The following is a 21,861-nucleotide window of genomic DNA, read 5'->3' as shown; positions in this document are numbered from 1 at the left end:
CTTGGGATGGGCGCCCAGCATCCACTACGGACTCCGAGAAATAGAATTATCGGTAAGTAAATTCTTATTTTCTCTATCGTCCTAAGTGGATGCTGGGGTTCCTGAAAGGACCATGGGGATTATACCAAAGCTCCCAAACGGGCGGGAGAGTGCGGATGACTCTGCAGCACCGAATGAGAGAACTCCAGGTCCTCCTTTGCCAGGGTATCAAATTTGTAAAATTTTACAAACGTGTTCTCCCCCGACCACGTAGCTGCTCGGCAGAGTTGTAATGCCGAGACCCCTCGGGCAGCCGCCCAAGATGAGCCCACCTTCCTTGTGGAGTGGGCTTTTACAGTTTTAGGCTGTGGCAGGCCTGCCACAGAATGTGCAAGTTGAATTGTGTTACAAATCCAACGAGCAATCGACTGCTTAGAAGCAGGTGCGCCCAACTTGTTGGGTGCATACAATATAAACAGCGAGTCAGATTTTCTGACTCCAGCCGTCCTTGCAATGTATATTTTTAAGGCTCTGACAACGTCCAACAACTTGGAGTCCTCCAAGTCGCTAGTGGCCGCAGGCACCACAATAGGTTGGTTCAGATGAAATGCTGATACCACTTTAGGGAGAAAATGCGGACGAGTCCGCAGTTCTGCCCTATCCGAATGGAAGATTAGATAAGGACTTTTATAAGATAAAGCCGCCAATTCAGATACTCTCCTGGCAGAGGCCAGGGCTAGTAACATAGTCACTTTCAATGTGAGATATTTCAAATCCACCTTTTTCAATGGTTCAAACCAATGGGATTTGAGGAAATCTAAAACTACATTTAGATCCCACGGTGCCACCGGAGGCACCACAGGAGGCTGTATATGCAGTACTCCCTTGACAAAAGTCTGGACCTCAGGGACAGAGGCCAATTCTTTTTGGAAGAATATTGACAGGGCCGAAATTTGAACCTTAATGGATCCCAATTTGAGACCCATAGATAATCCTGATTGCAGGAAATGTAGGAAACGACCCAGTTGGAATTCCTCCGTCGGAACCCTCCGATCCTCGCACCACGCTACATATTTTCGCCAAATGCGGTGATAATGTTTCACGGTGACTTCCTTCCGTGCCTTAATCAAGGTAGGAATGACTTCTTCTGGAATGCCTTTCCCTTTTAGGATCTGGCGTTCAACCGCCATGCCGTCAAACGCAGCCGCGGTAAGTCTTGAAAAAGACAGGGACCCTGCTGTAGCAGGTCCCTTCTCAGAGGTAGAGGCCACGGTTCGTCCGTGAGCATCTCTTGAAGTTCCGGATACCAAGTCCTTCTCGGCCAATCCGGAACCACTAGTATTGTTCTTACTCTTCTTTGCCGTATGATCTTCAATACCTTTGGTATGAGCGGCAGAGGAGGAAACACATACACTGACTGGTACACCCAAGGAGTTACCAGTGCGTCCACAGCTATTGCCTGTGGATCTCTTGACCTGGCGCAATATTTGTCCAGTTTCTTGTTGAGGCGAGACGCCATCATGTCTACAATTGGTCTTTCCCAACGGTCTATTAACATGTTGAAGACTTCTGGATGTAGACCCCACTCTCCCGGATGAAGATCGTGTCTGCTGAGGAAGTCTGCTTCCCAGTTGTCCACGCCCGGGATGAACACTGCTGACAGTGCTATCACGTGATTCTCCGCCCAGCGAAGAATCTTGGCAGCTTCTGCCATTGCACTCCTGCTTCTTGTGCCGCCCTGCCTGTTTACATGGGCGACCGCCGTGATGTTGTCCGACTGAATCAACACCGGCTTTCCTTGCAGGAGAAGTTCCGCCTGGCTTAGAGCATTGTAGATTGCTCTTAGTTCCAGAATGTTTATGTGAAGAGACTTTTCCAGACTCGTCCATACTCCCTGGAAGTTTCTTCCTTGTGTGACTGCTCCCCAGCCTCTCAGGCTGGCGTCCGTGGTCACCAGGATCCAATCCTGAATGCCGAATCTGCGGCCTTCTAATAGGTGAGCCTTCTGCAACCACCACAGAAGTGACACCCTTGTCTTTGGTGACAGGGTTATTCGCAGGTGCATCTGCAGATGCGACCCTGACCATTTGTCCAACAGATCCCTTTGGAATATTCTTGCATGGAATCTGCCGAATGGAATTGCTTCGTAAGAAGCCACCATTTTTCCCAGGACTCTTGTGCATTGATGTACTGACACTTTTCCTGGTTTTAGGAGGTTCCTGACCAGATCGGATAACTCCTTGGCTTTTTCCTCTGGAAGGAAAACCTTTTTCTGAACCGTGTCCAGAATCATTCCTAGGAACAGCAGACGAGTTGTCGGGATTAAATGGGATTTTGGAATATTCAGAATCCACCCGTGTTGTCTTAGCACCTCTTGAGATAGTGCTAAAGCTGTCTCCAGCTGTTCTCTGGACCTTGCCCTTATTAGGAGATCGTCCAAGTATGGGATAACTAATACGCCTTTTCTTCGAAGAAGAATCATCATCTCGGCCATTACCTTGGTAAAGACCCGAGGCGCCGTGGACAATCCGAACGGCAGCGTCTGAAACTGATAGTGACAGTTTTGAACAATGAACCTGAGGTACCCCTGGTGTGCGGGGTAAATCGGAACGTGTAGATACGCATCCTTGATGTCCAAGGATACCATAAAGTCCCCTTCTTCCAGGTTCGCTATCACTGCTCTGAGTGACTCCATCTTGAACTTGAACTTTTTTATGTAGAGGTTCAAGGACTTCAGATTTAGAATAGGCCTTACCGAGCCATCCGGCTTCGGTACCACAAATAGAGTGGAATAATACCCCTTTCCTTGTTGTAATAGGGGTACTTTGACTATCACCTGCTGAGCGTACAGCTTGTGAATGGCTTCCAACACCCTCTCCCTTTCGGAAGAGACGGTTGGTAAGGCAGACTTCAGGAAACGATGAGGAGGATCCGTCTCTAATTCCAACCTGTACCCCTGAGATATTATCTGCAGGATCCAGGGGTCTACCTGCGAGTGAGCCCACTGCGCGCTGTAATTTTTGAGACGGCCCCCCACTGTCCCCGAGTCCGCTTGAGAGGCCCCAGCGTCATGCTGAGGTTTTTGCAGGAGCCGGGGAGGGCTTCTGTTCCTGGGAAGGAGCTGCCTGTTGGTGTCTCTTCCCTCTTCCTCTGCCTCGTGGCAGGTACGACAAGCCCTTTGCTCTCTTATTTTTGTAGGAGCGAAAAGGCTGCGGTTGAAAGGTCGGTGCCTTTCTCTGTTGGGGAGTGACTTGAGGTAAAAAAGTGGATTTCCCGGCAGTAGCCGTGGCCACCAAGTCTGATAGACCAACTCCAAATAACTCCTCCCCTTTATACGGCAAAACCTCCATGTGACGTTTTGAATCCGCATCGCCTGTCCACTGTCGTGTCCATAAGGCTCTTCTGGCTGAAATGGACATAGCACTCACCCGAGATGCCAGTGTGCAAATATCCCTCTGTGCATCACGCATATAGATAAATGCATCCTTTATTTGTTCTAACGACAGTAAAACATTGTCCCTATCTAGGGTATCAATATTTTCAATCAGGGATTCTGACCAAACTACTCCAGCACTGCACATCCAGGCAGTTGCTATAGCTGGTCGTAGTATAACACCTGCATGTGTGTATATATTCTTTTGAATAACTTCCATCTTTCTATCTGATGGATCCTTAAGTGCGGCCGTCTCAGGAGAGGGTAACGCCACTTGTTTGGATAAGCGTGTGAGCGCCTTGTCCACCTTAGGGGGTGTTTCCCAGCGCGCCCTAACCTCTGGCGGGAAAGGGTATAATGCCAATAACTTTTTTGAAATTATCAACTTTTTATCAGGAGCAACCCACGCTTCATCACACACGTCATTTAATTCTTCTGATTCAGGAAAAACTGTTTGTAGTTTTTTCACACCATACATAATACCCTGTTTTACGGTATCTGTAGTATCAGCTAAATGTAACGTCTCCTTCATTGCCAAAATCATATAACGTGTGGCCCTACTGGAAAATACGTTTGAATTTCTACCGTCGTCACTGGAATCAGTGCCCGTGTCTGGGTCTGTGTCGACCGACTGAGGCAAAGGGCGTTTTACAGCCCCTGACGGTGTTTGAGGCGCCTGGACAGGCATTAATTGATTGTCCGGCCGCCTCATGTCCTCAACTGACTGTTTAAGGGAAGATAAACCATCACGTAATTCCACAAATAAAGGCATCCATTCTGGTGTCGACCCCCTGGGGGGTGACATCTGCATATTTGGCAATTGCTCCGCCTCCACACCAATATCGTCCTCATACATGTCGACACCACGTACCGACACACACCGCAAACTCACAGGGAATGCTCTAATGAAGACAGGACCCACTAGCCCTTTTGGGGAGACAGAGGGAGAGTCTGCCAGCACACACCACAAAGCGCTATATATACAAGGGATATCCTTATATTAAGTGCTCCCTTATAGCTGCTTTAATATATATATATATATATATAGCCATTAATGTGCCCCCCCTCTCTGTTTTACCCTGTTTCTGTAGTGCAGTGCAGGGGAGAGACCTGGGAGCCGTTCTGACCAGCGGAGCTGTGACAGAAAATGGCGCCGTGTGCTGAGGAGATAGGCCCCGCCCCTTTTTCGGCGGGTTCTTCTCCCGCTATTTTTCCAGTCAGGCAGGGGTTAAATATCTCCATATAGCCCCTATGGGCTATATGTGAGGTATTTTTAGCCTTGTATAAGGTTTATATTTGCCTCTCAGAGCGCCCCCCCCCAGCGCTCTGCACCCTCAGTGACTGCCCAGTGAAGTGTGCTGAGAGGAAAATGGCGCACAGCTGCAGTGCTGTGCGCTACCTTATGAAGACTGAGGAGTCTTCAGCCGCCGGTTTCCGGACCTCTTCACGCTTCAGCATCTGCAAGGGGGTCGGCGGCGCGGCTCCGGGACCGGACTCCACGGCTGGGCCTGTGTTCGATCCCTCTGGAGCTAATGGTGTCCAGTAGCCAAGCAGCAAATCCACTCTGCATGCAGGTGAGTTTACTACTTTCCCCCTAAGTCCCACGTTGCAGTGATCCTGTTGCCAGCAGGACTCACTGTAAAGAAAAAAACCTAAACTAAACTTTCTCTAAGCAGCTCTTTAGGAGAGCCACCTAGATTGCACCCTTCTCGTTCGGGCACAAAATCTAACTGGAGTCTGGAGGAGGGTCATGGGGGGAGGAGCCAGTGCACACCACCTGACCTAGTAAAGCTTTACTTTTTTGTGCCCTGTCTCCTGCGGAGCCGCTATTCCCCATGGTCCTTTCAGGAACCCCAGCATCCACTTAGGACGATAGAGAAAATATTTTCAGTCAGGGAATCCGACCAAGCCAACCCAGCACTGCATCTCCAGGCTGATGGCGATCGCTGGTCGCAGTATAACCACCGTATGTGTGTATATACTTTTTAGGATATTTTTCCAGCTTCCTATCAGCTGGCTCCTTGAGGGCGGCCGTATCTGGAGACGGTAACGCCACTTGATAAGCGTGTGAGCGCCTTATCACCCTAAGGGGTGTTTCCCAACGTACCCTAATTTCTGGCGGGAAAGGGTATAACGCCAATATTTGCTATCGGGGTAACCCTACGCATCATCACACACTTCATTTTATTTTATCTGATTCAGGAAAAACTACAGGTAGTTTTTTCACTCCCACATAATACCCTTTCTTGTGGTACTTGTAGTATCAGAAACACGTAACACCTCCTTCATTGCCCTTAACGTGTGGCCCTAATGAGAAATACGTTTGTTTATTCACCGTCGACACTGTATTCAGTGTCCGTGTCTGTGTCTGTGTCGACCGACTGAGGTAAATGGGCGTTTTTAAAACCCCTGACGGTGTTTCTGAGACGCCTGGACCGGTCCTAATAGATTGTCGGCCGTCTCATGTCGTCAACCGACCTTGCAGCGTGTTGACATTCTCACGTAATTCTCTAAATAAGCCATCCATTCCGGTGTCGACTCCCTAGAGAGTGGCATCACCATTACAGGCAATTTCTCCGCCTCCTCACCAACATCGTCCTCATACATGTCGACACACACGTACCGACACACAGCACACACACCGGGAATGCTCTGACAGAGGACAGGACCCACTAGCCCTTTGGGGAGACAGAGGGAGAGTCTGCCAGCACACACCAAAAACGCTATAATTATATAGGGACAACCTTATATAAGTGTTTCTCCCTTATAGCATCTTTTATATATATACAATATCGCCAAAATCAGTGCCCCCCCTCTCTGTTTTAACCCTGTTTCTGTAGTGCAGTGCAGGGGAGAGCCTGGGAGCCTTCTCTCCAGCTTTTCTGTGAGAGAAAATGGCGCTGTGTGCTGAGGAGATAGGCCCCGCCCCTTTTTCGGCGGGCTCGTCTCCCGCTATTTTTGAAGTTAGGCAGGGGTTAAATATCTCCATATAGCCTCTGTGGGCTATATGTGAGGTATTTTTTGCCTCTAATAAGGTTTTTATTTGCCTCTCAGAGCGCCCCCCCCAGCGCTCTGCACCCTCAGTGACTGTTGTGTGAAGTGTGCTGAGAGGAAAATGGCGCACAGCTGCAGTGCTGTGCGCTACCTTTAGAAGACTGCAGGAGTCTTCAGCCGCCGATTCTGGACCTCTTCTGTCTTCAGCATCTGCAAGGGGGCCGGCGGCGCGGCTCCGGTGACCATCCAGGCTGTACCTGTGATCGTCCCTCTGGAGCTTGATGTCCAGTAGCCAAGAAGCCAATCCATCCTGCACGCAGGTGAGTTGACTCCTTCTCCCCTCAGTCCCTCGCTGCAGTGATCCTGTTGCCAGCAGGAATCACTGTAACATAAAAAACCTAGCTAAACTTTCTCTAAGCAGCTCTTTAGGAGAGCCACCTAGATTGCACCCTTCTCGGCCGGGCACAAAAATCTAACTGGAGTCTGGAGGAGGGTCATAGGGGGAGGAGCCAGTGCACACCACCTGATCTGGTAAAAGCTTTACTTTTTTGTGCCCTGTCTCCTGCGGAGCCGCTATTCCCCATGGTCCTTTCAGGAACCCCAGCATCCACTTAGGACGATAGAGAAAAAAGCTTTGATTCAACAGAACAATTTGTAGGCATCCATTTACAAACCCGATGCGAGTTACTTGAATGGAATGGACTGGGCTTGAAGTGATTACAAACCTTTACCAACATCTCACCAGACAGCAATTTTTGTGGATGTTCGTCATAGCAGCACATACTGTACATTAATGTATTGCCTAATTATCTATATCCACCTAGTAAAACTAATGACTAAACCAGTTTAGCTGTGCAACCCACAAAACAATACATTTTGGGAGAAGTTTTAAACCTTTACTCAAGAGTATTTTAGAGGACACTTTACTATCCTGAGGGGAAGGGGGTGGGGAGAGAGAGAGAGAGAGAGAGAGTGAGAGAGAGAAAGACAAAAAAAAAAGACTGTATAAAGCATAGACGCTATTAAACTAATTGTTAATGTTCCTACACAGATATTAAAGGGAGGAATTAGAAACTTGGCGCATACTGTACATTAGTCTTAGACAACCTTATTACCACATATTAAAATAGTTATTTTACACGCACAATGTACCTTGGCGGTTTTCTTCCAACTGCTTCAGGTTCTGCTGTTTTTTGCGGCTACTAGTTAAAAATTTGCGGGCAGGATCTGTCATTGCCTTGTTGGTGCTAGGGGAAACAGATTTGAGGAAGTGTAGAGATGTAATTTTTATAATACATGCATACTCAAAAAACAACTTCACTCATATAGAAAAGGGTAACAAAATGGTGCTCGCTTCAAAATGTAACAGCAGATCCAGCCAAACATATAACACGCACTTATCTAAACAAGGACAGATGATGACAGTAGATGTATTAACACTTTGTCACATCAACTGCATCATAGAATACAATTTTCAGTTCAATGTGGAACCTCTCAAAAAACAGAAGAGATTCTTGTGTGTGTTTTGAGAAAAGGTTCCACATGGAACCAAAAGGTTGAATTATTCTGACGCAATTGATGTGATGAAGTGGTCTTAAATCTAATTCTATTAAAATGATGAACGCCCTTCTTGCTGATAAAATGTATTTCTGCTGCAGTGTACACTGGGCTCCACAAGGAATAACATCAGAGGGTGTAGAGTAGGATCTCGATCCGAGGCACCAACAGGCTCAAAGCTTTAGACTGTTCCCAAGATGCACAGCACCACCTCCTCTATAACCCCGCCTCCATGCCAGTGAGCTCAGCTTGTAGTTGGGTGCCTGCAGTAGCAAGTCACTTAACAGGAGGCTGCTTCAGGCAGCCTATTCTTACCTTTAACATTAAAGAAGAGAAGAGGATTTTACAAGGGCTGCAGCAGGCTGTGTCTGAGACATTTCTGCTGCAGCTCCATCACCCCCAGCGGCGCTGTATGCTCCCGCGCTGCGGTTGCCGGGTCACTGCAGCGGAGGCGCCGGCTTCTTCCTCTCTCTGCCCGTGAGTCACACACACGCCGCCGTCTCCCGGATTGCGGAGCCGCTGACAAGAGGGAGGTAAGGGGCTTCTGTGCCGCACTTTGCACCGTGATCCCAAGCGGCCGTAGGAGGCGGGCCGCGCGCGCTGGCGTGGACACAGATTACTGGGCTGATGTTCCACTAGCGTAAATTTAAAAGATCAACCACCTGCGCTCCTTGCTGAAAATCAGGCTGCTGAAAATAAGAATTTACTTACCGATAATTCTATTTCTCGTAGTCCGTAGTGGATGCTGGGAACTCCGTAAGGACCATGGGGAATAGCGGCTCCGCAGGAGACTGGGCACAAAAGTAAAAGCTTTAGGACTACCTGGTGTGCACTGGCTCCTCCCCCTATGACCCTCCTCCAAGCCTCAGTTAGGATACTGTGCCCGGACGAGCGTACACAATAAGGAAGGATTTTGAATCCCGGGTAAGACTCATACCAGCCACACCAATCACACCGTACAACCTGTGATCTGAACCCAGTTAACAGCATGATAACAGAGGAGCCTCTGAAAAGATGGCTCACAACAATAATAATCCGATTTTTGTAACAATAACTATGTACAAGTATTGCAGAGAATCCGCACTTGGGATGGGCGCCCAGCATCCACTACGGACTACGAGAAATAGAATTATCGGTAAGTAAATTCTTATTTTCTCTGACGTCCTAGTGGATGCTGGGAACTCCGTAAGGACCATGGGGATTATACCAAAGCTCCCAAACGGGCGGGAGAGTGCGGATGACTCTGCAGCACCGAATGAGAGAACTCCAGGTCCTCCTCAGTCAGGGTATCAAATTTGTAGAATTTAGCAAACGTGTTTGCCCCTGACCAAGTAGCTGCTCGGCAAAGTTGTAAAGCCGAGACCCCTCGGGCAGCCGCCCAAGATGAACCCACCTTCCTTGTGGAATGGGCTTTTACAGATTTTGGCTGTGGCAGGCCTGCCACAGAATGTGCAAGCTGAATTGTGCTACAAATCCAACGAGCAATAGTCTGCTTAGAAGCAGGAGCACCCAGCTTGTTGGGTGCATACAGGATAAACAGCGAGTCAGATTTTCTGACTCCAGCCGTCCTGGAAACATATTTTTAGGGCCCTGACTACGTCCAGCAACTTGCAGTCCTCCAAGTCCCTAGTAGCCGCAGGTACCACAATAGGCTGGTTCAAGTGAAACGCTGAAACCACCTTAGGGAGAAATTGAGGACGAGTCCTCAATTCTGCCCTGTCCGTATGAAAAATCAGGTAAGGGCTTTTATAGGATAAAGCCGCCAATTCTGAGACACGCCTGGCTGAAGCCAGGGCTAACAGCATTACCACTTTCCATGTGAGATATTTTAAGTCCACAGTGGAGAGTGGTTCAAACCAATGTGATTTTAGGAACCCCAAAACTACATTGAGATCCCAAGGTGCCACTGGAGGCACAAAAGGAGGCTGTATATGCAGCACCCCCTTGACAAACGTCTGAACTTCAGGAACTGAAGCCAGTTCTTTCTGGAAGAAAATAGACAGGGCCGAAATTTGAACCTTAATGGACCCTAATTTTAGGCCCATAGACAGTCCTGTTTGCAGGAAATGCAGGAAACGACCCAGTTGAAATTCCTCTGTAGGGGCCTTCCTGGCCTCGCACCACGCAACATATTTACGCCAAATACGGTGATAATGCTGTACGGTTACATCCTTCCTGGCTTTGATCAGGGTAGGGATGACTTCATCCGGAATGCCTTTTTCCTTCAGGATCCGGCGCTCAACCGCCATGCCGTCAAACGCAGCCGCGGTAAGTCTTGGAACAGACAGGGTCCCTGCTGGAGCAGGTCCTTTCTTAGAGGTAGAGGCCACGGGTCCTCTGTGAGCATCTCTTGAAGTTCCGGGTACCAAGTCCTTCTTGGCCAATCCGGAGCCACGAGTATAGTCCTTACTCCTCTCCTTCTTATGATTCTCAGTACCTTGGGTATGAGAGGCAGAGGAGGGAACACATACACTGACTGGTACACCCACGGTGTTACCAGAGCGTCCACAGCTATTGCCTGAGGGTCCCTTGACCTGGCGCAATACCCGTCTAGTTTTTTGTTGAGGCGGGACGCCATCATGTCCACCTTTGGTTTTTCCCAACGGTTCACAATCATGTGGAAGACTTCTGGGTGAAGTCCCCACTCCCCCGGGTGGAGGTCGTGTCTGCTGAGGAAGTCTGCTTCCCAGTTGTCCACTCCCGGAATGAACACTGCTGACAGTGCTATCACATGATTTTCCGCCCAGCGAAGAATCCTTGCAACTTCTGTCATTGCCCTCCTGCTTCTTGTGCCGCCCTGTCTGTTTACGTGGGCGACTGCCGTGATGTCTGACTGGATCAGCACCGGCTGACCTTGAAGCAGAGGTCTTGCTAGGCTTAGAGCATTGTAGATGGCCCTTAGCTCCAGGATATTTATGTGAAGTGATGTCTCCAGGCTTGACCACAAGCCCTGGAAATTTCTTCCCTGTGTGACTGCTCCCCAGCCTCTCAGGCTGGCATCCGTGGTCACCAGGACCCAGTCCTGAATGCCGAATCTGCGGCCCTCTAGAAGATGAGCACTCTGCAACCACCACAGGAGAGACACCCTTGTCCTTGGTGACAAGATTATCCGCTGATGCATCTGAAGATGCGACCCGGACCATTTGTCTAGCAGATCCCACTGGAAGGTTCTTGCGTGGAATCTGCCGAATGGGATTGCTTCGTAAGAAGCCACCATCTTTCCCAGGACCCTTGTGCATTGATGCACTGAGACTTGGCCTGGTTTTAGGAGATTTCTGACTAGTTCGGATAACTCCCTGGCTTTCTCCTCCGGGAGAAACACCTTTTTCTGGACTGTGTCCAGGATCATCCCTATAAATAGAAGTCGTGTCGTCGGGATCAGCTGCGATTTTGGAATATTGAGAATCCAACCGTGCTGGCGCAGCACTATCTGAGATAGTGCTACTCCGACTTCCAACTGTTCCCTGGATCTTGCCCTTATCAGGAGATCGTCCAAGTAAGGGATAACTAAAACTCACTTCTTTCGAAGGAGTATCATCATTTCGGCCATTACCTTGGTAAAGACTCGGGGTGCCGTGGACAATCCAAACGGCAGCGTTTGAAACTGATGGTGTCAGTTCTGTACCACAAACCTGAGGTACCCTTGGTGAGAAGGGTAAATTGGGACATGTAGGTAAGCATCTTTGATGTCCAGAGACACCATATAGTCCCCTTCTTCCAGGTTTGCAATCACTGCTCTGAGTGACTCCATCTTGAATTTGAACCTTTGTATGTAAGTGTTCAAGGATTTTAGGTTTAAAATTGGTCTCACCGAGCCGTCCGGCTTCGGTACCACAAATAGTGTGGAATAGTACCCCTTTCCCTGTTGTAGGAGGGGTACCTTGATTATCACCTGCTGGGAATACAGCTTGTGAATGGCTTCCAATACTGCCTCCCTGTCTGAGGGAGACGTCGGTAAAGAAGACTTTAGAAAACGGCGAGGGGGAGACGTCTTGAATTCCAATTTGTACCCCTGAGATACCACCTGAAGGATCCCGGGGTCCACTTGCGAGTGGGCCCACTGCGCACTGAACTTCTTGAGACGGGCCCCCACCGTGCCTGAGTCCGCTTGTAAAGCCCCAGCGTCATGCTGAGGACTTTGCGGAGGCGGGAGAGGGCTTTTGTTCCTGGGAACTGGCTGTTTGTTGCAGCCTTTTTCCTCTCCCTCTGCCACGGGGCAGAAATGAGGCGCCTTTTGCCCGCTTGCCCTTATGGGGCCGAAAGGACTGCGCCTGATAATACGGTGTCTTCTTAGGTTGAGAAGCTACCTGGGGTAAAAATGTGGATTTTCCAGCAGTTGCCGTGGCTACCAGGTCTGATAGACCTACCCCAAATAACTCCTCCCCCTTATAAGGCAATACTTCCATGTGCCTTTTAGAATCCGCATCACCTGACCACTGCCGCGTCCATAAACCTCTTCTTGCAGAAATGGACAGCGCGCTAACTCTTGATGCCAGTCGGCAAATATCCCTCTGTGCATCACGCATATATAGAAATGCATCCTTCAAATGCTCTATAGTCAGTAATATACTGTCCCTATCTAGGGTATCAATATTTTCAGTCAGGGTATCCGACCACGCCAGGCCCGCACTGCACATCCAGGCTGAGGCGATTGCTGGTCGCAGTATAACACCCGTGTGAGCGTATATACCTTTTAGGATATTCTCCAGCTTTCTATCGGCAGGTTCCTTAAGGGCGGCCGTATCAGGAGAGGGTAGTGCTACTTGTTTAGACAAACGTGTGAGCGCTTTATCCACCCTAGGGGGTGTTTCCCAACGTGCCCTATCCTCTGGCGGGAAAGGGTACGATGCTAATAACCTTTTAGGAATTATCAGTTTTTTATCGGGGGAAACCCACGCCTCATCACACACTTCATTTAATTCCTCGGATACAGGAAAAACTACAGGCAGTTTTTTCTCACCAAACATAATACCCTTTTTAGTGGTACTTGTATTATCAGAGATATGCAATACATTTTTCATTGCTTCAATCATGTAACGTGTGGCCCTAGTGGAAGTCACGTTTGTCTCCTCATCATCGACACTGGAGTCCGTATCCGTGTCTGCCATTTGAGGTAACGGGCGTTTTAAAGCCCCTGATGGCGTTTGAGACCCCTGGACAGGCACAAGCTGAGTAGCCGGCTGTCTCATGTCATCAACTGTCTGTCGTAAAGAGCTGACACTGTCACGCAATTCCTTCCATAAGCTCATCCACTCAGGTGTCGACTCCCTAGGGGGTGACAACTGTATAATAGGCAATTGCTCCGCCTCCATCTCATTTTCCTCCTCAAACATGTCGACACAATCGTACCGACACACCGCACACACACAGGGAATGCTCTGATAGAGGACAGGACCCCACTAGCCCTTTGGGGAGACAGAGGGAGAGTATGCCAGCACACACCAGAGCGCTATATATAGACAGGAATACCACTATAAAATGTGCTTTTCCTTTATAGCTGCTGTTAGTATCAAAACTGCGCCAAATTAGTGCCCCCCTCTCTTTTTTAACCTTCTCTGTAGTGCAGGACTGCAGGGGAGAGTCAGGGAGACGTCCTTCCAGCGGAGCTGTGATGGAAAATGGCGCCCGTGTGCTGAGGAGATAGGCTCCGCCCCCTTCTCGGCGGCCTTTTCTCCCGCTTTTTTGGTGAGTTCTGGCAGGGGTTAAAATACATCCATATAGCCCTGGGGGTTATATGTGGTGTATTTATGCCAGCCAAGGTGTTTACATTGCTGCTCAGGGCGCCCCCCCCTAGCGCCCTGCACCCTCAGTGACCGAAGTGTGCCTGAGTAACAATGGCGCACAGCTGCAGTGCTGTGCGCTACCTTGTTGAAGACTGATGTATTCTGCCGCCGATTTTTCCGGACCTCTTCTTGCTTCTGGCTCTGTAAGGGGGCCGGCGGCGCGGCTCTGGGACCGAGCTCCGAGGCTGGGCCTGTGTTCGGTCCCTCTGGAGCTAATGGTGTCCAGTAGCCTAAGAAGCCCAATCCACTCTGCACGCAGGTGAGTTCGCTTCTTCTCCCCTTAGTCCCTCGATGCAGTGAGCCTGTTGCCAGCAGGTCTCACTGAAAATAAAAAAAACCTAAAACTAAACTTTCACTAAGAAGCTCAGGAGAGCCCCTAGTGTGCACCCTTCTCGGCCGGGCACAAAAATCTAACTGAGGCTTGGAGGAGGGTCATAGGGGGAGGAGCCAGTGCACACCAGGTAGTCCTAAAGCTTTTACTTTTGTGCCCAGTCTCCTGCGGAGCCGCTATTCCCCATGGTCCTTACGGAGTTCCCAGCATCCACTAGGACGTCAGAGAAATTAAATGCGACTTCCACCAATCACTAAAACACAATATAAACACAGAAAAAATCCTGCGCACTGATCAAGGGTATAAGACACGTGACCAGTGCGCAGGAATTTTTCCTGTGTTTATAGGATGTTCCACTAGCCACCAGGGTAATTCTGTATGGGCACAGGTCGGGGGGGACGTTGTACCATTACACCCCCTTCCCCCACACACACACTTTCTTTACAGCCCGCATGCCCGATGGGGATGCCAGCAGGGGGAGCAGGCTGAACCTGAGGCCCCTCCCCCCAGCCACAGGGCGCCATTTCTGCAATGTTCCCGCCCTGGAGCTGCTTCCTTCTCCCTCACTCCCGGTCAGCAGACATTACAAACAGAGCCTTGCTGTTCCTGGGATTGCTGGGGCAAATCCTCCTCTGTGGAACCGCCTGACTGCCAGTGCTGTGCTTCCTACAGGACACTTGAGTATTCTACCTGTCACTGCGACTGTGCTAGTTAAGAAAGAATGCATACTGTCAGGGTTGTGTGGTACAAACACCCTGTGATATACATCCAGTGCCTACTGCGTTTGTTATATCTATTGTTATCACATACAGCCATCCTGAGTATTACTTTGTATTGCTAGTCCAGTGCAGTTTATGGTACATCATTTCTGCATGGTACGTTTGTGACTATATACGTGTGTGGGCGTGCATGTAGCTGCTGCGTGGTTACCTTATTGCAGGGTATTTCACTCAGCACGCTATTCCTATATTACTATACCTGTGGGGGCCAAGTGTTTCAGGTTCGCTCTAATAAAGGATTGTTTCACAAGATATGCTACTGGAGTATTTTTTACTTGTGAATTATAGTCACCATATGTTCTATTTCTATTGAACCCTTGGTCTGAGTCAGCTTCGGCTGTTTCTCTGATAGTTCTTATTAGGTATAGTGCTGCTACAAAAAAAATAAAAATAAGATTTTAAACCTACCGGTAAATTTTTTTCTCGTAGTCCGTAGAGGATGCTGGGACTCCGTAAGGACCATGGGGATAGACTGGCTCCGCAGGAGACATGGGCACTTTAAGAAAGACTGACTCTGGGTGTGCACTGGCTCCTCCCTCTATGCCCCTCCTCCAGACCTCAGTTAGGGAAACTGTGCCCAGAGGAGACGGACAGTACAAGGAAAGGATTTTTGTAATCCAAGGGCAAGATTCATACCAGCCACACCAATCACACCGTATAACTTGTGATATACTATCTAGTTAACAGTATGAAAAAACAACATAGCATCGGTCCAAAACCGATGAAACTATAATATAACCCTTATGTAAGCAATAACTATATACAAGTCTTGCAGAAGTAGTCCGCACTTGGAACGGGCACCCAGCATCCTCTACGGACTACGAAAAAAAGATTTACCGGTAGGTTTAAAATCTTATTTTCTCTAACGTCCTAGAGGATGCTGGGACTCCGTAAGGACCATGGGGATTATACCAAAGCTCCCAAACGGGCGGGAGAGTGCGGATGACTCTGCAGCACCGATTGAGCAAACAGGAGGTCCTCCTCAGCCAGGGTATCAAACTTATAGAACTTTGCAAAGGTGTTTGACCCCGACCAAGTAGCAGCTCGGCATAGTTGTAGTGCCGAGACCCCTCGGGCAGCCGCCCAAGACGAGCCCACCTTCCTAGTGGAATGGGCCTTAACCGATTTCGGTAACGGCAACCCTGCCGTAGAATGCGCCTGCTGAATCGTGTTACAGATCCAGCGAGCAATAGTCTGCTTTGAAGCAGGGCCGCCAACCTTGTTGGCTGCATACAGGACAAACAGTGCTTCTGTTTTTCTGATCCTAGCCGTTCTGGCCACGTAAATTTTCAAAGCCCTGACCACATCAAGGGACTCGGAATCCTCCAAGTCACGCGTAGCCACAGGCACGACAATAGGTTGGTTCATATGAAAGGACGAGACCACCTTAGGCAGGAATTGAGGACGGGTCCGCAATTGCGCTCTATCCATATGGAAAACCAGATGGGGGCTTTTATGTGATAAAGCAGCCAATTCCGAAACTCGCCTAGCCGAAGCTAAGGCTAACAACATGACCACCTTCCAGGTGAGATATTTCAATTCCACTGTCATAAGTGGTTCAAACCAATGTGACTTCAGGAAACTTAACACCACGTTAAGGTCCCAAGGCGCCACTGGAGGTAAAAAAGGAGGCTGAATATGCAGTACTCCCTTCACAAAAGTCTGTACTTCAGGTAATGAGGCCAATTCCTTCTGAAAGAAAATGGATAAAGCCGAAATCTGAACTTTAATGGAGCCTAATTTTAGGCCCAAATTCACTCCATTTTGTAGGAAGTGAAGAAAACGGCCCAGGTGAAATTCTTCCGTAGGAGCATTCCTGACCTCTCACCAAGAAACATTTTCTCCATATTCGGAGATAATGTTTAGATGTCACGTCCTTCCTAGCCTGTATTAGCGTAGGAATGACCCCAGAATACCTTTTTCCGCTAGGATCCGGCGTTCAACCGCCATGCCGTCAAACACAGCCGTGGTAAGTCTTGGAACAGACGGGGACCTTGTTGTAACAGGTCCTGCCTTAGAGGAAGAGGCCACGGATCTTCTGTGAGCATTTCTTGCAGATCCGGATACCAGGTCCTTCGTGGCCAATCTGGAACAATGAGAATTGTTCTCACTCCACTTTTTCTGATTATCCTCAACACCTTGGGTATGAGAGGAAGAGGAGGAAACACATATACCGACTGGAACACCCACGGTGTCACTAGGGCGTCTACAGCTACCGCCTGAGGGTCTCTTGACCTCGTGCAATACCTTTGTAGCCATCATGTCTATTTGGGGTAGTCCCCACCAACTTGCAATCTGCGCGAAGACTTCCTGATGAAGTCCCCACTCTCCCGGATGCAGATCGTGTCTGCTGAGGAAGTCTGCTTCCCAGTTGTCCACTCCCGGAATGAACACTGCTGACAGAGCGCTTACATGATTCTCCGCCCAGCGAAGAATTCTGGTGGCTTCTGCCATTGCCACTCTGCTCCTTGTGCCGCCTTGGCGGTTTACATGAGCCACTGCGGTGATGTAGTCTGACGATCAGAACTGGTCGATTGCGAAGTAAGATCTCCGCTTGACGTAGGGCGTTGTATATGGCCCTTAGTTCCAGGATGTTGATGTGAAGACAAGTCTCTTGACTTGACCAAAGGCCTTGGAAATTTCTTCCCTGTGTGACTGCTCCCCAACCTCGGAGGCTCGCGTCCGTGGTCACCAGGATCCAGTCCTGAATGCCGAACCTGCGGCCCCTCCAGAATGTGAGCACTGTTTAGCCACCACAGGAGAGATACTCTGGCTCTGGGGTACAGGGTGATCCGCTGATGCAATTGCAGATGCGACCCGGATCATTTGTCCAATAGGTCCCATTGAAAGGCCCTTGCATGGAATCTGCCGTATGGAATGGCTTCGTATGTTGCTACCATCTTTCCCAGAACTTGAGTGCAATGATGTACTGACACTTGTTTTGGTTTCAACAGGTTCATGACTAGAGTCATGAGTTCCTGCGCTTTTTTTCCGTCGGAAGAAAAACCCTTATCCGATCTGTGTCCAGAATCATGCCCAAGAAGGGCAGACGAGTTGTAGGATTCAGCTGCGACTTTGGAATATTGAGGATCCAGCCGTGTCGCTGTAACACGTTCAGTGAAAGGTGATACGCTGCTCAGCAACTTCTCCCGTGTTCTCGCTTTTATGAGGAGATTGTCCAAGTACGGGATAATTGTGACACCCTGCTTGTGCAGGAGCACCATAATTTCCTCCATTATCTTGGTGAAAATTCTCGGGTCCGTGGAAAGCCCAAACGGCAACGTCTGAAATTTGTAATGACAATCCTGTACCGCAAATCTCAGGTACGCCTGATGAGGAGGATATATGGGGACATGCAGGTATGCATCCTTTATGTCCAGAAATACCAAAAAATCTCCCCCTTCTAGGCTGGCGATGACCGCCCTGAGCGATTCCATCTTGAACTTGAACCGTTTTAAGTAAAGGTTCAGGGATTTTAAATTTAAAATGGGTCTGACCGAACCGTCCGGTTTCGGAACCACAGAGTTGAGTAGTACCCCTGCCCTCTTTGAAGCAGGGGAACCTCTACCACCACTTGTTGCAGACACAATTTGTGAATCGCATGTAACACTATCTCCCTTTCCAGGGGTTGTTTCGGTAGGGCCGATTTGAAAAACCGGCGAGGAGGCACTTCTTCGAATTCCAGCTTGTAACCCTGGGAAACAATATCTATTGCCCATGGATCCACCTGTGAGTGGACCCAGACGTGGCTGAACAGTCGAAGACATGCCCCCACAGGAGCTGACTCCCTCAGGGGAGCCCAAGCGTCATGCGGTGGATTTAGCAGAGGTCGGGGAGGACTTCTGTTCCTGGGAACTAGCTGTGTTGTGCAGCTTTTTCCCTCTGCCCTTACCTCTGGCAAGAAAGGACGATCCACGTGCTCTCTTGCTTTTATTGGAACGAAAGGACTGCATTTGATGAGGCGCTCTCTTAGCTTGTGAGGGAATATATGGCAAAAAATTTGATTTACCTGCCGTAGCGACGAGATCCGATAGGCCCTCTCCGAACAATTCCTCACCCTTGTAAGGCAACAACTCCATATGCCTCTTGGAGTCGGCATCACCTGTCCACTGCCGGGTCCATAAGCCACGCCTAGCAGAAATAGACATAGCGTTTATCCTGGAACCCAGTAAACTAATGTCTCTTTGAGCATCTCTCATATATAAGACAGCATCTTTTATATGCCCTAGGGTCATTCAAATGGTATCCTTATCAAGAGTCTCAATATCCGCTGATAAGGAATCTGTCCATGCTGCTACAGCACTACAAACCCAGGCCGACGCAATAGCCGGTCTGAGTAACGTACCAGAATGTGTGTAAATGGACTTCAAGGTAACCTCCTGCTTGCGGTCAGCAGGATCCTTGAGGGCAGCCGTATCTTGGGATGGAAGCGCTATCTTTTTTGATAAGCGTGTTAAAGCTTTGTCCACCCTAGGGGAGGATTCCCACCGTATTCTGTCCTGTGACGGGAAAGGATACGCTATAAGAATCCTTTTGGGAATCTGCAGATTTTTGTCTGGAGTTTCCCACGCTTTTTCGCATAATTCGTTCAGCTCATGTGAGGAGGGAAAGGTGACCTCTGGTTTCTTTCCCTTAAACATGTGTACCCTCGTGTCAGACAGGGGGTTCCTCGGTGATATGCAAAACATCTTTTATAGCAATAATCATATCGAATACATTTAGCCACCCTTGGCTGCAATTTTGCATCTTCGTAGTCGACACTGGAGTCTGAGTCCGTGTCAGTATCTGTGTCAGCTATTTGGGATAGTGGGCGCTTCTGAGACCCCGAAGGTCCAGGCGACATTGGGACAGGCATGGGTTGACTCCCTGACTGCAACCCAGCTTCAGCTTTGTCTAATCTTTTGTGCAATAAATTAACATTAGCACTCAAAAAACATTCCACATATCCATCCAGTCAGGTGTCGGCACTGCTAACGGAGACCTAGCATTCATACACTCCCCCTCCTCCTTAGATGAGCCTTCAATCTCAGACATGTAGACACACTCGTACCGACACACCGTACGTACGTACGTACACACACACACACACACACACACACAGACAGACAGACAGACAGACAGACAGACAGAGGGAAGCCCTTTTCTGAAGACAGGTTCCCCACCAGGCCCTTTGGAGAGACAGAGAGAGAGTATGCCAGCACACACCCCAGCGCTATATAACCCAGGAAAAACACAGTATGTTTACCCAGTAGCGCTTTGTAATATGTATTTGCGCCAATTATGTGCCCCCCTCTACTTAAAAACCCTCTTTCACCGTGTGTCAAGGAGGGGAGAGTCCGGGGAGCTTCCTCTCAGCGGTGCGGTGGAGAAAAAATAAGAATTTACTTACCGATAATTCTATTTCTCGGAGTCCGTAGTGGATGCTGGGGTTCCTGAAAGGACCATGGGGAATAGCGGCTCCGCAGGAGACAGGGCACAAAAGTAAAGCTTTCCGATCAGGTGGTGTGCACTGGCTCCTCCCCCTATGACCCTCCTCCAAGCCAGTTAGGTACTGTGCCCGGACGAGCGTACACAATAAGGGAGGAATTTTGAATCCCGGGTAAGACTCATACCAGCCACACCAATCACACCGTACAACTTGTGATCTAAACCCAGTTAACAGTATGATAACAGCGGAGCCTCTGAAAAGATGGCTCACAACAATAATAACCCGATTTTTGTAACTATGTACAAGTATTGCAGATAATCCGCACTTGGGATGGGCGCCCAGCATCCACTACGGACTCCGAGAAATAGAATTATCGGTAAGTAAATTCTTATTTTCTCTATCGTCCTAGTGGATGCTGGGGTTCCTGAAAGGACCATGGGGATTATACCAAAGCTCCCAAACGGGCGGGAGAGTGCGGATGACTCTGCAGCACCGAATGAGAGAACTCCAGGTCCTCCTTAGCCAGGGTATCAAATTTGTAGAATTTAGCAAACGTGTTTGCCCCTGACCAAGTAGCTGCTCGGCAAATTTGTAAAGCCGAGACCCCTCGGGCAGCCGCCCAAGATGAGCCCACCTTCCTTGTGGAATGGGCATTTACATATTTTGGCTGTGGCAGGCCTGCCACAGAATGTGCAAGCTGAATTGTATTACACATCCAACTAGCAATAGTCTGCTTAGAAGCAAGAGCACCCAGTTTTTGGGGTGCATACAGGATAACAGCAAGTCAGTTTTCCTGACTCCAGCCGTCCTGGAACATATTTTCAGGGCCCTGACAACATCTAGCAACTTGGAGTCCTCCAAGTCCCTAGTAGGTGCAAGGCACCACAATAAGCTGGTTCAGGTGAAACACTGACACCACCTTAGGGAGAGAACTGGGGACGAGTCCGCAGCTCTGCCCTGTCCGAATGGACAAACAGATATGGGCTTTTTTGAGAAAAAACCACCAATTTGACACTCGCCTGGTCCAGGCCAGGGCCAAGAGCATGGTCACTTTTCATGTGAGATGCTTCAAATCCACAGATTTGACTGGTTTTAAACCAATGTGATTTGAGGAATCCCAGAACTACGTTGAGATCCCACAGTGCCACTGGAGGCACAAAAGGGGGTTGTATATGCAATACTCCCTTGACAAACTTCTGGACTTCAGGAACTGAAGCCAATTCTTTCTGGAAGAAAATCGACAGGGCCGAAATTTGAACCTTAATGGACCCCAATTTGAGGCCCATAGACACTCCTGTTTGCAGGAAATGCAGGAAACGACCGAGTTGAAATTTCTTTGTGGGGCCTTCCTGGCCTCACACCACGCAACATATTTTCGCCACATGTGGTGATAATGTTGTGCGGTCACCTCCTTTCTGGCTTTGACCAGGGTAGGAATGACCTCTTCCGGAATACCTTTTTCCCTTAGGATCCGGCTTTCCACCGCCATGCCGACAAACGCAGCTGCGGTAAGTCTTGGAACAGACATGGTACTTGCTGAAGCAAGTCCCTTCTTAGCGGCAGAGGCCATAAGACCT

The 21,861-nt window shown here is 49.1% G+C and overlaps 1 protein-coding gene across 1 annotated transcript in view; it reads right to left on the bottom strand.

The window, feature by feature from the left end:
• The window catches only part of USP37 (ubiquitin specific peptidase 37), a 221,160-nt gene that overhangs the window by 112,347 nt on the left and 86,952 nt on the right, over window positions 1–21,861 (bottom strand). Inside the window, exon 6 of the mRNA XM_063933910.1 lies at window positions 7,559–7,653. Coding sequence (XP_063789980.1) covers window positions 7,559–7,653 — 95 coding nt within the window. The remainder of the gene's footprint in view (window positions 1–7,558; window positions 7,654–21,861) is intronic.

Source organism: Pseudophryne corroboree, chromosome 7 (genome assembly GCF_028390025.1).
Source record: "Pseudophryne corroboree isolate aPseCor3 chromosome 7, aPseCor3.hap2, whole genome shotgun sequence".
Taxonomy (NCBI): Eukaryota; Metazoa; Chordata; class Amphibia; order Anura; family Myobatrachidae; genus Pseudophryne; species Pseudophryne corroboree.
This window is presented reverse-complemented; position numbering and strand designations above follow the sequence as displayed.